At 42.9% G+C, this 13,832-nt stretch overlaps 1 protein-coding gene and 1 pseudogene across 3 annotated transcripts; one reads left to right on the forward strand and one right to left on the reverse strand.

Annotated features, from left to right (window-relative positions):
* Positions 1-1,057: 1,057 nt before the first annotated feature.
* Positions 1,058-2,100, forward strand: LOC136471073 (AIG2-like protein D; annotated as a pseudogene).
* Positions 2,101-2,452: 352 nt separating this feature from the next.
* Positions 2,453-10,540, reverse strand: LOC136475663 (auxin response factor 5-like). Of its 3 annotated transcripts, XM_066473242.1 has the most exons (15): positions 9,989-10,540; positions 9,678-9,796; positions 8,013-8,111; positions 7,875-7,931; positions 7,637-7,792; positions 7,448-7,532; positions 7,120-7,210; positions 6,814-6,978; positions 6,585-6,707; positions 6,392-6,467; positions 6,187-6,316; positions 4,227-6,076; positions 3,440-3,630; positions 2,936-3,145; positions 2,453-2,853 (listed from the first exon to the last, which is right to left on the reverse strand). In XM_066473242.1, exons 1-14 carry the CDS (start codon positions 10,089-10,091, stop codon positions 2,947-2,949), a joined length of 3,444 nt encoding a protein of 1,147 aa, XP_066329339.1. In that variant the 5' UTR covers positions 10,092-10,540; the 3' UTR covers positions 2,453-2,853; positions 2,936-2,946. The 3 variants fall into 3 exon arrangements, with proteins under 3 accessions (XP_066329339.1, XP_066329340.1, XP_066329341.1); XM_066473243.1 differs by lacking the exon at positions 9,678-9,796 and having other exon boundaries at positions 9,989-10,030; XM_066473244.1 differs by lacking the exons at positions 7,875-7,931; positions 8,013-8,111; positions 9,678-9,796; positions 9,989-10,540 and having other exon boundaries at positions 7,629-7,760.
* Positions 10,541-13,832: the final 3,292 nt, after the last annotated feature.

Consider the following 13,832-nt stretch of genomic DNA (forward strand, 5'->3'; position numbering starts at 1 on the left):
GGGTCCGTTTGGTTGGCATCGTAGTTTACCATGTCTGACAAAACTGTGGTTGTCACAAAAAGTATGGTAAAGCAAATCGAAACCTCATTAATGGTAAAGTTTGACATGAAAATAAGTCTACGATATGTGAGACATGATATTAAGAAAGTGCGACGTGCTATAGTTGTGGCAATGAGCCAAACAACTGCCGAAATAATTATGGCATGACTAACTTTTAGTGCAGTTAGTTTTGGTCACGAGCCAAACAGACCCTAAATTTGTAATTGGTTTTCTGTATTAAAGACTTATTTATAGTCTTGCATTTTTGTTATCGTATGAATCTTATGGTATGAATTAAAATTTACTTATCTATTGGTGGTAATGGCCCCGTTCGCTTCACTGAAAAACAAGCCGAAATGCTGTTTTGGCTGATTTATTATGAGAGAAAAACACTGTTCCGACTAAAAAAAACAAGCTGAAAAGTACGGATTATAAGAGAAACGAACGGGGCCTATATCATACATTCCTATTTAGTTAGGTTAACATGTGAAGCCAAGTTTCTTGATTCCATGCCTTGACGTTACCGTTTTATAGATTTTTTGTTGTTATTATTATTCTCGTGATCTCTGTTTTCGTTTCTATTCTGGGCCTTATTAATTTTCATTTCATTTTCGTGGTAAAATACAAAAATGATAATGGGAAAGGGACTATTCTGACTAACTGCATTCGCTTTCATCCCTAGCGGAAGTACTATAGTTTTGCAACTCTTTGATAGGGACGTAAGTTTGCAAAATTGAATTTGTTTTTTTTTTTTGATTGAGGGGATGCAAAAATGAATTTGAAAATATATACAAATAAAAAATCGTGTCCAGCCCAGCCCAATCTTTCTGGCGGACGAACCCAATTCAAACAGCGGTTCGGCCCAACGCAATTCAGTCGGCCTGGCGGCCTGTCCAGCGTTCTCCGTTCCACCTCCACCTGTCTCGTGTTCTAAAAAGAAAGGAAAAAAAAACCTCCACCTGTCGCCGTCGTCCTCCTCCTGCCCCGCTCCGTCCTGTCCGCGGCTGGACGACTCCTCATGGCGTCGCCTCCTCCCGTGGCGGCCGACGGGCATCACAGCGTCTTCGTGTACGGCACTCTGATGGCGGAGGAGGTGGTGCGGGTCCTCCTGGGCCGAGCACCCCCCCCCCCGCGCTCCTCCCCGACCACCGCAGGTTCAGCATCAGGGGCCGCGTCTACCCGGCCATCCTCCCCGCCCGTGGCCACGCGGTGAGCGGAAAGGTCCGCGTTCCGCCTCTCACCCTCTACATGCCAGCCCCCGATAACCCGTCGCAAATACGGAAGAAACATGGAGGCGAAGGCCGCAGCGACAGCTCCCGTCTGAATCCATTTGCCTCTGCTCCATCCAGGTTCTCAAGGAGCTCACCGACAGGGAAACTCCATGTGTTCGACATGTTCGAGGACGAGGAGTATGTGAAGACGACCGTCGAGGTCTCACTGATTGTGAGGTACATTGCAACCATATTTGGCATTGCACCATCTGATTCTGATCGACTGCCCATGCTTACTACCTCGCATTGGTTCTGAACTTCTGATCCTTAGTAGCTCAGATGGTTCATGGTTTTCATTTCACGATGAAAAAAGATGGTCTGGGGGTTTGCAGGATGCACCGGAGAAATCACTCGCCTACGCGTACATATGGGCAACGAGCGTGATCCTGACCTCTACGGGGAATGGGATTTGAGGTCTGACTGAATGTCACCGTATGATGTTCGTGTTTGTGTCTGTATATGGTGATTTCGATTTGTATTGATGTCTCGGTTTCTGGTCTGTAGGAGTGGAGGAAGGTGCATTTGGAGGACTACCTCGAGATGACTCAGGAATTCATGCAGGAACTCGGGCAATTTTAAACACTTCTCCCCTGGTTTGTAACTAAACAGGATCCTTGCAAATTACCATAGAATAATCTGTGTCATAGTATAGCCTCTCATATAGAGTCGACGAGTTATTGCTCCACGATGCATTTCTTCTGTGTTTTTGGAACATACAGATGTTACTTGAGCCATTTGGATGTGAACAAATCGACTCTTCTCTTCTGCCTGTTTTTGCTGTGCTGTCCTGTGAAATGATAAGGTTTCTGATTCCTACTAGATGCCTACCACTAGCAGTGACGTTTACTGCTCTATATATTGGTCACCAACGATTAGGATCTGGATCTGACTAGTTGGCAGTAAAAAGTATATATAGAAATCTGTCATCAAACTTTACCAAAATGAGATGTATAGAGTTTCCTCGTAGTGACTGTGATAAAACCTGGTTACAGTCAAACAAAGTGCACCTACAAAATGGACACTGACAGGCTGTCCATTTGTAGATTTTCTGAAACTAGATAAGGAATAACAATGGGGAAAAACAAGAATAGCAGCATATGCAAGTTCACTTAAATGGGCCATTCGCATTAGACAAATAGTACTAATCAGTAGAACCTCTTTAATCTGCTTCAGTATTTTCTGAACTGAGACTCATAGTGCTACATGGGTTTCAAGCAACCCCAGGAGCAGTTCAATACAGAATTACAAATACTCTCCACCAAAATACTTTATCTTCAGATCTGCCTACTCTGCCTGAAGTTTAGATTTTGCCCAACCCTCTGTCCGACATTTCGACTCGCCACAGCTCTAGGTAAGTTTCATTCTTCTTGCCTACATTGTTTCAACCAAGACTACACATATATCTAAAACATACCCTAATCTGAGGAGTGCTCTCCCAGCTATAAAAGCCTAGACGTCTACAGCATCCTGCATTGCTTGGCGATAATTCTGTAGATGGCTGGACACTGGTTGCTTTTTGCAACCATAGTTCTCCTCTCCCATTCTGAATTCATAATTGTGAAATGCAGTTCAACAACTAACACAGGGATGAAAGGAAATACTGTAAGCAAACTGTGTGTACGTACCTGTGATCAGGTCATTCAAATTGGTCGTAGAAGCCGATCGAAGGGTTACCAGGGTTCTGGTCACAGCGAGGCTTCCAGGCATTCCCACCATCTGAGCTGCTGCAAGCCTGGTTGGAGAGGACATTGTTCCCCAAATCACCATCTAAGCTCATCTGTTGCACTTCTTGGGGGGATAGGATCCTAATGCACTTCACACAATTCACAAACTCCCTGTATAATTCACATCACATTTTATTACGATAATAACCAACGAAATTCTTCTTCTATCATTTATATTCAGTGCATTTACAAAATTTACACACCCTATAAGCTTCAGCATATGCTTATCAATAAAAAGGGAGACACAGGCACATTGCTGTCCACTTTTGTACATTTTTTTACTATATTACATTCCTAGACAGTATACACATCTACATTGGGCACTTCTACAATATTATTTTCTTGACAAATTTTCATAGTGAATACAAAATTTAATATAAAGCAAAAGTAGGAAGGTAAACTTACTCCCATGGGTCATCACCGAGAAGTAGGATGTCATCCTCATGGTCCTTGTAGACTAACTTCCAGCCTATTCTCTGTCGGTCCTCAAGTTGGCCCTCTATACCAAACATGCGGGCCAAAGCATGCTTCAATTCTTCATATCCAGAGAACCTACCTATGTCAATGGACCGGCCTACAGCTCCACGCTTGTAGACCTACAGGATTTATGTTACGGTCACTTTTATGAAAATGTTAGGTTCACATTCAAAAGAATGAATGGCCATAGCAAACAAAGCACATGCTCAAGAGTTTATGGCTCCAGAGTGAGCATGGTCATAGAAGGTCCCAATTGCCAAATGTCCAGTCCTTAACAAGCTTTTAAAGCTATATGTGACCACCTCATCAACCATACATCCAAGCAAGCATTAATACACCTATCTCGTTTGAATCGTGATTTCAAAACTGCTTGACAGTAGCTGACTACTCAATTGACATAATAGCATGGCACCATATACTAGCACAGCTAAAACCATAAATGTGCTCTTGAAAAGACAGTTATACATTTGCTTTTCTACTAGTCTGAATATGATAGAATTTTGACTACCCTTTCCTTAAACTTTTTTACATGTACTTCACATATATTGTCATATCTGCTCCAATATTTCATCTTATATTTGGTGTCCAGAAGTGTATTCCATTCTTCCATTAAAGTCCCGCAATTCAATATTCAGGCATTAGTAAATACAACAACAAAAGTATACTGTTGAATGTTATAATATCAGTAGGTTGGGTTATGTAAAGAAGCACAAACCTTTGTGAATGTCCGCATCCTCTGTGGTGGAGGTGGAGGGGGCCAAGAATTTCTGTTCAACATGGCACCATCGTTGATTGCAGAATCAATTGAGTTAAAAGCTATATCAGACTGACCGAATGACTGTGAAACCATGGAAGTTGAGATCTCTTGTTGGGCATCCTTTTGTATTCGGTAATTGTTCTCAATATCAGTTGACAGATTAGGCTGACACTTCACAGGATTAAGTGCACTTACCAACAAGCCTTCTGTTTCCATAGGAAAGCCCAATGGACCATCATTGTTGATCCCAAAGAAGGCATTGTTAGTTGGATCCACTTCTTGAATTTCAACATCTGGAAGTGCATCTTTGAACATTTGTTGCTGATTGAAGTTAGAAGTGGGGAATCCTTGATGCAAAAGTCCATCTGTTTGGGTAGGCCATAATGAAGTTGCTGATGAAGCTGTTTCCAGGTTGTCTGTTGATGGTACAATGTTCAAAAGATTGTCATGTCCAGTCCCAACAGCGGGTGACTTTGAGGTGAATACATTCTCCTTCTGATTATGGTTCAACTTTGATGATTCCTTCATCATTATTGGAGTTGTTACAGCTTCACCAGATGTTGGAATTGACATCAGAGCAGACGATTGAGGCACCTTCTCCATGTTGACCTTGCAATGCTCATTCCTGCCAATGGTTGGGTGTGCCAAATGATTTCCGTTGTTGGCTGTAGAAGGTGATGTTGAGCAAGAAGGGATTTCCTCAGTTAGTACAGATTGTGTAGCACCTGGAATCATCAGTTGGCTTCCAGCTTTGGACAGAACGTTGGTTGATGAAATCGGTGGAAAGGCAATATCTGACACATCTGCAAGTGCAACTTGTTTCTGTGAAAGTTTCTGCTGTTCTTGCTTCATTGGTGGTGGCGCCTGTGATGCTTGCAGTGAAACTTTGCTATCTTGCTGAGGCACGATCCACTGCTGGGCAAGTGAATGAGAACTCGATAGCTGCTGCATGTCCAAAAGTAACTTCTGCTGTTCCTGTATTAGCGGTAATCGTGAGTGTGTAACTGCTGGCTGTGATATAAGTGACTGTTGCTGTAGTTTCTGTAATAGCTGCAACTGAAGTTCCTGGTCAGACAATTGAGCATGTTGACCAGCCAGATTCACAAGTTGACCTGGCAACTTGTTTAGCTGCTGCTGCCGCTGCAGTTGCTGAAGTAAAAGCTGCTGTTGTTGCTGCATTTGAAAATTCTGGTCTTGGTGTTGCTGTGAAAGAAGCAGCTGTTGCTCACTGGTTCCCTGCTGGCACCTAGTTGGAGACGGCTGTTGTTGTTGTTGTTGTTGCTGCTGCTGCTGCTGCTGCTGCATCTGAGTCTGGATAATTACCTGGGCCTGGACAAGATTGGCTTGAGCCTGGCTTAAAGGAATTGCTTGGTTAACGGGCTGTTGTTGCCTCTGCTGGTTGCCAACTTCTTGCTTCAGTTCTTGATGATTGGTGATGGCATCAGGTTGATTACAAGACAACGATCCCTTGGCAAGCTCATTTATAGGTTGCATTTGATGAGGGAGCTTGGAAGCATTAAGCTGTACACTGTTTTGTTGCAGGAGATGGTTCTGAACATATAACTGCCTTGCAAGCTCAGCGGCACCAAGGTTTTGCATGGCAGGGTTACTTATAGATCGCAGATACTCTGACTGTATGCCTGTATTAGCTAATGTGGAGCTCTGCTGCCTGTTCATGTTCATCCATTGAACCAAGCTCAGACCAGGCATTGTGGTGTTCTGGGTCTGAGCATCCTTTATGCATATCTCCTCACCAAGCCAAGGCATTGCCCTCTTGAAAAGGTTTTCCATCTCTGATGACTCGTCATCTGTTAATTCAAATATAAAAGCGAACCATGTAAACCATCAGAAGTAGTTGTCGTGATATGCAATTTGCATTGCAATCTAAAACAGAAAGATGAACCTAAGGCTGATTTACCTATTTGCCTAGGGCGCTTTACGCCAAAGAAAGGCTGGGGGCATATGAAGAAAGGAGCGGCAATTGGTTCAATCTCCCACATTGAAACTCTGTTTCGCCTTTCACCTGCGGCAGACTCATCCCAACCAACCTACAAAATTACGCTACATCTGTGAATCAGGTACAAACCAAATCTGCCATCAATGGTGTGGCTCAGCAATCTAACCTGTAAGTTGCGCCACTGGGAGTTTTTCCATCTTACAGGATCTAGGTCACTTATCCCAGTTATCGTACCCATGTACCTGAAGAACATTGAATAGGCAACAAAAACACGGCTATAATTTAGAATTTAGAACAAAGAAATATAAATGCATTGTCAATAATGTGCCAAATCAAAATAGGTAAAAGAGCCACTGTACCTTCTCATCCCTAATTCCTCAGTCTCGAACATCATCCGGAATCGCATTCCTAAAGATATTTGGTTACTATACAGTGCCTTCTGGTATTTGGCAAATGGGATAACAAACTCAGTAGGGCTAGCCCTGAAAGTCCACATTTCAGATCAATCATTGATAATTACCGAGTTACATAAAAAGGCTGTTTAGGGCCATCAGGGTGGGAAAATTATAGTGTAGGAACATTACTTGCCTAGGGTTGTAAAATATGGTAAATGGGCTATTGTTGGCAGCAGCATGGGCCGCTGCAGCAAGCACCCCTATGTGCATACTGTCACTTGAAAGTACTGAAGAGGATATATTAGTTGGCTGCCGGCAAGCCCGCCTGATTCCCAGTAGAAGTTGCTGCCTTTCATCCCTAAAATCATGATGAAACCAAACATAGATGATATTCACACTCCAATTTTGTTCATTATTTCACAGGTAAGTTGGTAAGAATCTTTACTCTAGAAAGAACCAAGACAAGCTTTTGCAAGAGGAAAATGATCATGAAACTTACCTAACAAAAATGACAGAATCACCAGCAAATAGTCTCTTGCCGCCCACGAAAAGACTCCACCCAGTGGTTAGTAAATGTCTTTTTGGCTGACCTGATCATAGTAAAGTACAAAATGATTCTTAGTATTTAAACTTGCATTTACAGTCAAGGACCTCTAATGTTGGCAACAGTAACAGTAAAGTTTCCCTTGCAGACCACCCAGAACATAAAAGAATCATGTGCAAGGTTCTTCAAATGCATGAAACTTCATGGGGAAATACTTGCATAAAAACTAAAAGAGTCCTGCTACTGCCATTTTGTAGCAATGAAAGTGCTATATTTTCCCCACCTCGAAATATATGGCGAAATGTCCACACATTGTCATGTATGTCTCTGGCTTGAAGTTCTTGAGCTGGAGGCTGCATACTGAAGTCCTATAGAGCAGACCAGGAGAGTAAAAATATTACAATGGCACTATGATGTTGATAAACAGCAAGCATTTTGTTGCGACAATGTTAGATATTCGATGCCTGGATACCAGTGGAGGTAATATCTTCTCTGCAGCACGGCGAGGCACAGAGAAGCCTCCATGTGTACTTGTATCACTTGCAGTAAGTGTCTTACAGAAGAACTCCATCTGTGGCCTTGCATGTTTTAATGCAAGCTCCGATAGCTGTAAAGCCTCTTTTCCATACTAAACCAAAGTCAAAGCCATGGTTTTAGGACATTGGAACAAGCAAGAGACTTTTGGAGAACCACAAGTTCTAGATGCTCACTGTGTTCACTGGCTGAAGAGTCATCTGTGCATACACCTCATCAGTGTCTGGGTCCGCCTGAGGACAAAAGAGAGATGGTTTTAGAATTGGTGATTGCAAGCTCCGTGTCAAAAGGACAGGATAGGAAGTGTACATTACATGCAAAGTAATACTGTGAAGAAGACATGTCAACTTTGAGGGAAGATTTGGGTAGCTTGGCACATGTGCATCAATGTCCTTTTGCATAGAAGCTGCAACCTGAATCAGAAGGACAATAAGTCCAAGCATAACATTCCGTTTGGAAGAAAGTGAAAAATATTAGTATTCAAATATTCAAGGTAACTTTTTGTCTTAATCTCGGAAGACATTAAATTGCAGGCAGATTAACCAAGCAATATGGGAACTAATATCTTTTCATTATTTTCCAGTAATACGCCACAACTTTTCCTGTATTCATTGTTGCATTACTGTCAGTCAGAATAATGTATGGGGAAATGTTTATCTTTGTGGCGTTGTTATTTCAAAATGTGCTAGTGTGGGGACTCATCAGTACTCTGCGGATTTTGCGATAAAAGATTATTTCATGAAATGATTAAGAAAGTAGAGCCATTCGAACATGCTTCCCCTTTTGCTAACCCTTTCTGCAGATTGACTAAAAAATGAAGCGGAAAGTAGTCTGCAGTTTAAAAGGAGCGCCGCATGAGTGAACTTTTCTTAGATAAACTCTTTATAAGTACTGTGATAAAGTCCTCTACCATCATGCGCAACACAACCAGATGTCATAAAAACAAAAGGACTTCATTTCCTTTACTTTTCTTCTGAAATAGAAAGATAATTTAAGTTTTCATCTTTCTGAAAAGAATACTAGACCTCCCCAGACTGGCTTTGGGATTAAGATTTTTATAGAGCACCATGACTTATGATAAAAATAACATTTCATAATCATGTTATTCCAGTGCCAAATCTGGAAGCTGGGACAAAAATTACCCATCCCAGGACCATAAATGCAAACAACCCACATGCACAGAAGATGTTTTATGTACGCCAAAGTCGAAACACGCTGATTTTTCGTGAGAGAAAAACACCGTTCCGGCTGAAAAAACAAGCTGAAAAGTACTGATTATAAGGGCTAACAGGCCCAAACTCTTTGCAAGGAAATAGTGCACAGCACCCCAGAAACAAACAGAGGAAAGAAGCAAGTAGGACCCCAATAGTTCCAACTACTTTGGCAATGAGCTAACATTAGCAGGTTCTTGCACTGGAAGATATCAGCAACCGAGTGAAATCTTCACATTTCTAGTGAAGAATGAGAATCTTCTTGCACCAAAAAGATCTGAATCTGAATGAAAAAAAATCACCAAAAATCTGGTAGTAAAGCAGATTATGGGGAAACTATTCCAGTTATCTCAGCAACAATCAGTAGGCTCCACCAACAAATCAACAACTGTTTTTCATTTTTATTACTGCACTGATAGTAGTACCCTTTCTGTTATATCCCTTTTATAAAAACCAAAAACATTTTAGTAATAAACTCAACATGATGCAAAAAAATCACAGAATGAAAAAACACAACTTTTCACCTGAAAATACAGAATCAAACTACAAACTCTGCACAAGTATCACAGAACACCGACATATAGATGACCAATTGAAGATTTGGTCGCATGATCCCATATAGAAGATGCCGAAGAAGCATCAGCGGATGTTACAAGAACAGAGCATCCCAAAGGCTGTAGCAATGGCGTCAAGCCGTCAACGACCGTTACGGCGTGACGTCAAGAAGCAGGAGCAGCTCGGGGAGGAGGAGGGCGCCGTGTCACTCACCTGCTCGCTGTGGCCCTGCGGGAAGTAGACGACGAGGCTGCCCACCGGCGGCAGCGACACGAGCGGGCCCGCGCAGGCGTACCACAAGTCGGCGTTGATCGCCGGCGCCTTCCGCTCCCCTGCGGGCGCATGCCGACGCCGGCGTCAGCGACACGACACGAGAAAAAAAAAGGCGACGCCTTTCTGAACTTGGGCACAAGATACGCAGCTCGGAAACGCGACCTGCCGCCGGCCGGCGACGCGCGCGGCGTTCCGTCGAGGCCGGCGACAGACGCACGCGCAGAAGAGGAGGAAGGTGGTGAAAGAGGTACCTTCGCATGGCGCTGCGCCAGTGGAGGCGGCCGCGGCCGCGGCCGCGGGGGCAGGGACGGGCGCGGGCGCTACGACACCAGAGCTCGCCAGGGACTGCTTCATGGTCGCGTTGCGTGGCCACGCGGGAGCTTCACTGGTGGCCCACGAGCACGGAGCAGGGGCGGCGCGGCGTCGCTGCCAGCTAGACAGCGCGCGCCGCCGGCAGGGCGGGTCGTTCTTGGCGGAAACAACCTACTACTACTACCTGCCTATAGGAGTAGTTGCCCCGGACGCGGCGCTAGGCGAGCGGCGTGGCGGCGCCTCCCCGACAACGCGAGCAGCAGCTCACGAAGACCAACGGCCGTCCGCTAGAGAGAGAGAGAGGGAGGAGGTGCTGAGCTGCTGGCTAGTTGGTGCGTTGCCTCGGGAGTTAAAACGAAACGCTCCTTGTTTCTCTCTTTTTCCTCGTCTTCTTGCGAGACTGGAGAGAGAGAAAGAGGAGGTGAAAGGCAGCGAGAGGATGTCCTCTACTCAGACCACTCTCTGCAGCTCTCAGCTCAGCTCAAGCCCAGCCGCGTACGTCGTCTCTGACGTTTTGTAGTAGTATATGTAACAAGCGGCACAGAAAATATTTTATGGGAGATTGAACTGCTGATTAATCTTAAGTCTCAACCTCTACATTATAGAATTTTACCTAAAAATTCATAGGAGCTCTACAGTAATTTGCACTGCTTCGATTTGGGTAGGAGGGCTTGAGCCCCCCGCCCCACTGTTGGATCCGCCCCTGTATGTAACTATAATAAAATGAAAATCTTTTTCCGTACTGTGAAAAGATTTTTTTTCTAAAAGCTTTTTATATGCTTTAGCCTGTGCCTCCATAAGATCGTAGAATTTATTTTTGTTAGAACAGTGACCATGATAGCGAGTTTACCGTGAGGAGAGACGACGACTTCGATCGTGTGCTCACAAAGATAATTGGATAATTTAGCATCCTATAAATCTAGGTTAGTGCGACACGAGAGTGGATTTTAGAGGTTGTCTGGCAGGGCTCCTCCTGAGGGGCTCCTCTGTTTTTTTCCTGAAAAACGGCTCCTCCAACAAAATATTTGGCAGGGCTCCTCCGAAGGAGCCAGAGTCGAAGCTGAGGAGGAGACCTGTCAAACAAGTCCTTAGAATTGTGTAAATGTCAACTCATAACAAGCCGATTTTGTTAACGAGTGTTCTGTTTGTGTTCTCTTATAAAGCTTCGTGCTAGCTACTATAACTTTGATTGGAAATGTAAGTCCACGAAGATATCAACGTGATCTCTGACATACTGTACCACACTTTGAATGCCAATATCTATAAACATATTGTCTTATTATCAAATATGCTCTACGTTGTTCACAAAAAAAAATGCTCTACGTTGCAATGAGAAATTATGTGGTCACCTAGACTAGTCCGTACGAATGACAATGAGGTAATATATCTTTGTTGGATTTGATTAGGCTTGTCATATCTTATTTCAACTAGATCAATTACTTCATTCATCCCTGAATAAATCAGAACTTAGAGTTGTCTTAAGTCAGAGTTTTTAAGATTAGTCAAGTTTATAGAAAAGAGTGCCAAGATTTATAAAACCAAATTAGTATAATTAGATACATTATAAAAATATATTTTTATAATATGCTTATTTTGTGTTATAAACATTTCGGTTCTTTTCTGTAAATTTGGTCAAACATAAAAAAGTTTGACTTAAGACAAGGAATTTATTTATCTAGAGATGGCGAAATTAAATTGTGAGGCCATAATAAATGTTAAATGCAATAAAGGATTAACCTTGTATGGAAATCGACTGGAGATTGATTCAGCTTAAAGGGATGGCTATTTGTATGCATCTGTTGTAATGTTTAAGAAATGTAGAAGGTGAGCCATGACATGTCAGCATAAGTGGTGTGATGACAAGAAAGGACAATCTTTGGGCCTCAGACTCTTGCCATGTGTTTAAGTTTGCCACCCCGGTCTTTGACTCCGGCCATAGGTCTACTTTTGAAACCCATGATGAAAACGAAAAAGAGTGGAAGTGAGGTAATTCTCTATCGTTTTGACACCCATGGTAGTGACCTAGGTTTCAGGCTCGTATTGTAGGTCTACATTTGCTATCCATGAGAACAAAAAGAGTGAGAGTGAAAAGACAGACGGACGGGGTGAGAGTAGGGACAGATGAAAGAAATTTATGGTATCAATATTAGGTATATATATATATATATATATATATATATATATATATATATATATATATAAATAGTGATATATTATGAAAGTGCTTTTTTATAATGGGTATAATAATTTCAGTCTTTTTTGTTAATCTATATAAAATTTTAGGTATTCGTATTTCAAGGTAAAAATAATTGACTCATACCCTAACTCAAAGGGCTTTGTTCTCTAAAAACGGCTATGCCTTATGGAGAATCTTGTGTAATGTAGCAGAGTTGTTTGTCGCCGTCTTTTTAAAATAAACTAGAAGTCAATAAAACCAAAAAACTAACTTCACCGGCTCTAGTCCCTCTAGATATTGTAACATGAGCTAGAGCCAAAAAAAAAAAAAACTCCTTCCAAAGAGACCTTAACATAAGCCTAGATTGATTTATATTTTTAACCTAAAGTGGTGTTTAAATCTAGAGGCTAAAGTTTAAGGTGTCACATCAAAGTGTTATATGTGAGTGTTCGGATAGTAATAATAAAATAAATTATAAAAGTCCTTAATATCCCGTGGGACGAATTTATTAAGCCTAATTAATCAATTAGTAGCACATGTGTACTGTAACTTTACTGTAGCACCACATTGTTGAACCATGGCCTAGTTGGGCTTAAAAAATTTGTCTCGTAAATTAATCACAATATGTGCAATTAATTATTTTTTAGTCTATATTTAATACTCTATGTATGTGTCCAAACATTCGATGGAACACGGACTAAACTTTAGGGGAGGATTAAAAAAGGCCTAACTAAGGAAATTTTACTGCACCTCCTTTGTCAAGAAGCGTCTGTCTCCAAATCATCTCAGCACTGGTACTAGTGGACCTACTCACTTCAGAAGCGAAATAGTGCATGCAAATAAACAAATATAACAACAAAACACCATTGGGCAGGCATAGCCTTTTTCATTAATTATTAATTAACTACCTTGCGTATGAAAGTGGAGTGGGTCCATATATATTAGTCGATTGCGCATGTATGCCACGTGAATTCCAGGAATATACGACGCCTTACCCTTTTGGCTAATCGCCTGCTACTATTCTTTCCTGTTGCAACTATTCTTATATATACTGCTACACACTTATATTTAGAAAATAGAAAAGAGTATATAGTTCAAGTAGCCAAAATTCGTGTGTTTAGTGAAACAATAATAATCCAACACGGCCGTCCGTCCTGTTCAGACACAGCTATGTAAGAGCGGGTCCCATCTCTCTCAGGAACAAAAAAAAAAAATCCTCATTCTCTCGTACGCTTATTCGCGCCAGTACCTGAAGCAGCGTGATCGCTCATCCATCTGCCCCCTTCCCCACCGTGCGCTCGTCGAGCTGCAGCGTCGAGCCCTTCCCCATCGCCGGCCGCGTCGCGCGCCCTCGCTCCCTAGACCGTTCACTTACGTCCTAGTCACCTACGCCGCTCGCTCGCTCGCCCTCCGTTCGTTGTCTGTCGCCGTCGGGCGTGCCGCTGACCTTGCCATGGCTGCTGGGACGCACATGCTGTGGCGCCTCAGGTCTTCCCCAGCCAAGCCAAGGGCACCCACGAGCATGGCCGGTGCTGTGCTCGCACTCCGCCACTCGCCGCTGGATCCTCACCCCGACGATCAGAATCGACCGGCCCCGGCCTTCCGTC

The sequence above is a fragment of the Miscanthus floridulus genome, chromosome 8 (genome assembly GCF_019320115.1).
Source record: "Miscanthus floridulus cultivar M001 chromosome 8, ASM1932011v1, whole genome shotgun sequence".
Lineage (NCBI taxonomy): Eukaryota > Viridiplantae > Streptophyta > Magnoliopsida > Poales > Poaceae > Miscanthus > Miscanthus floridulus.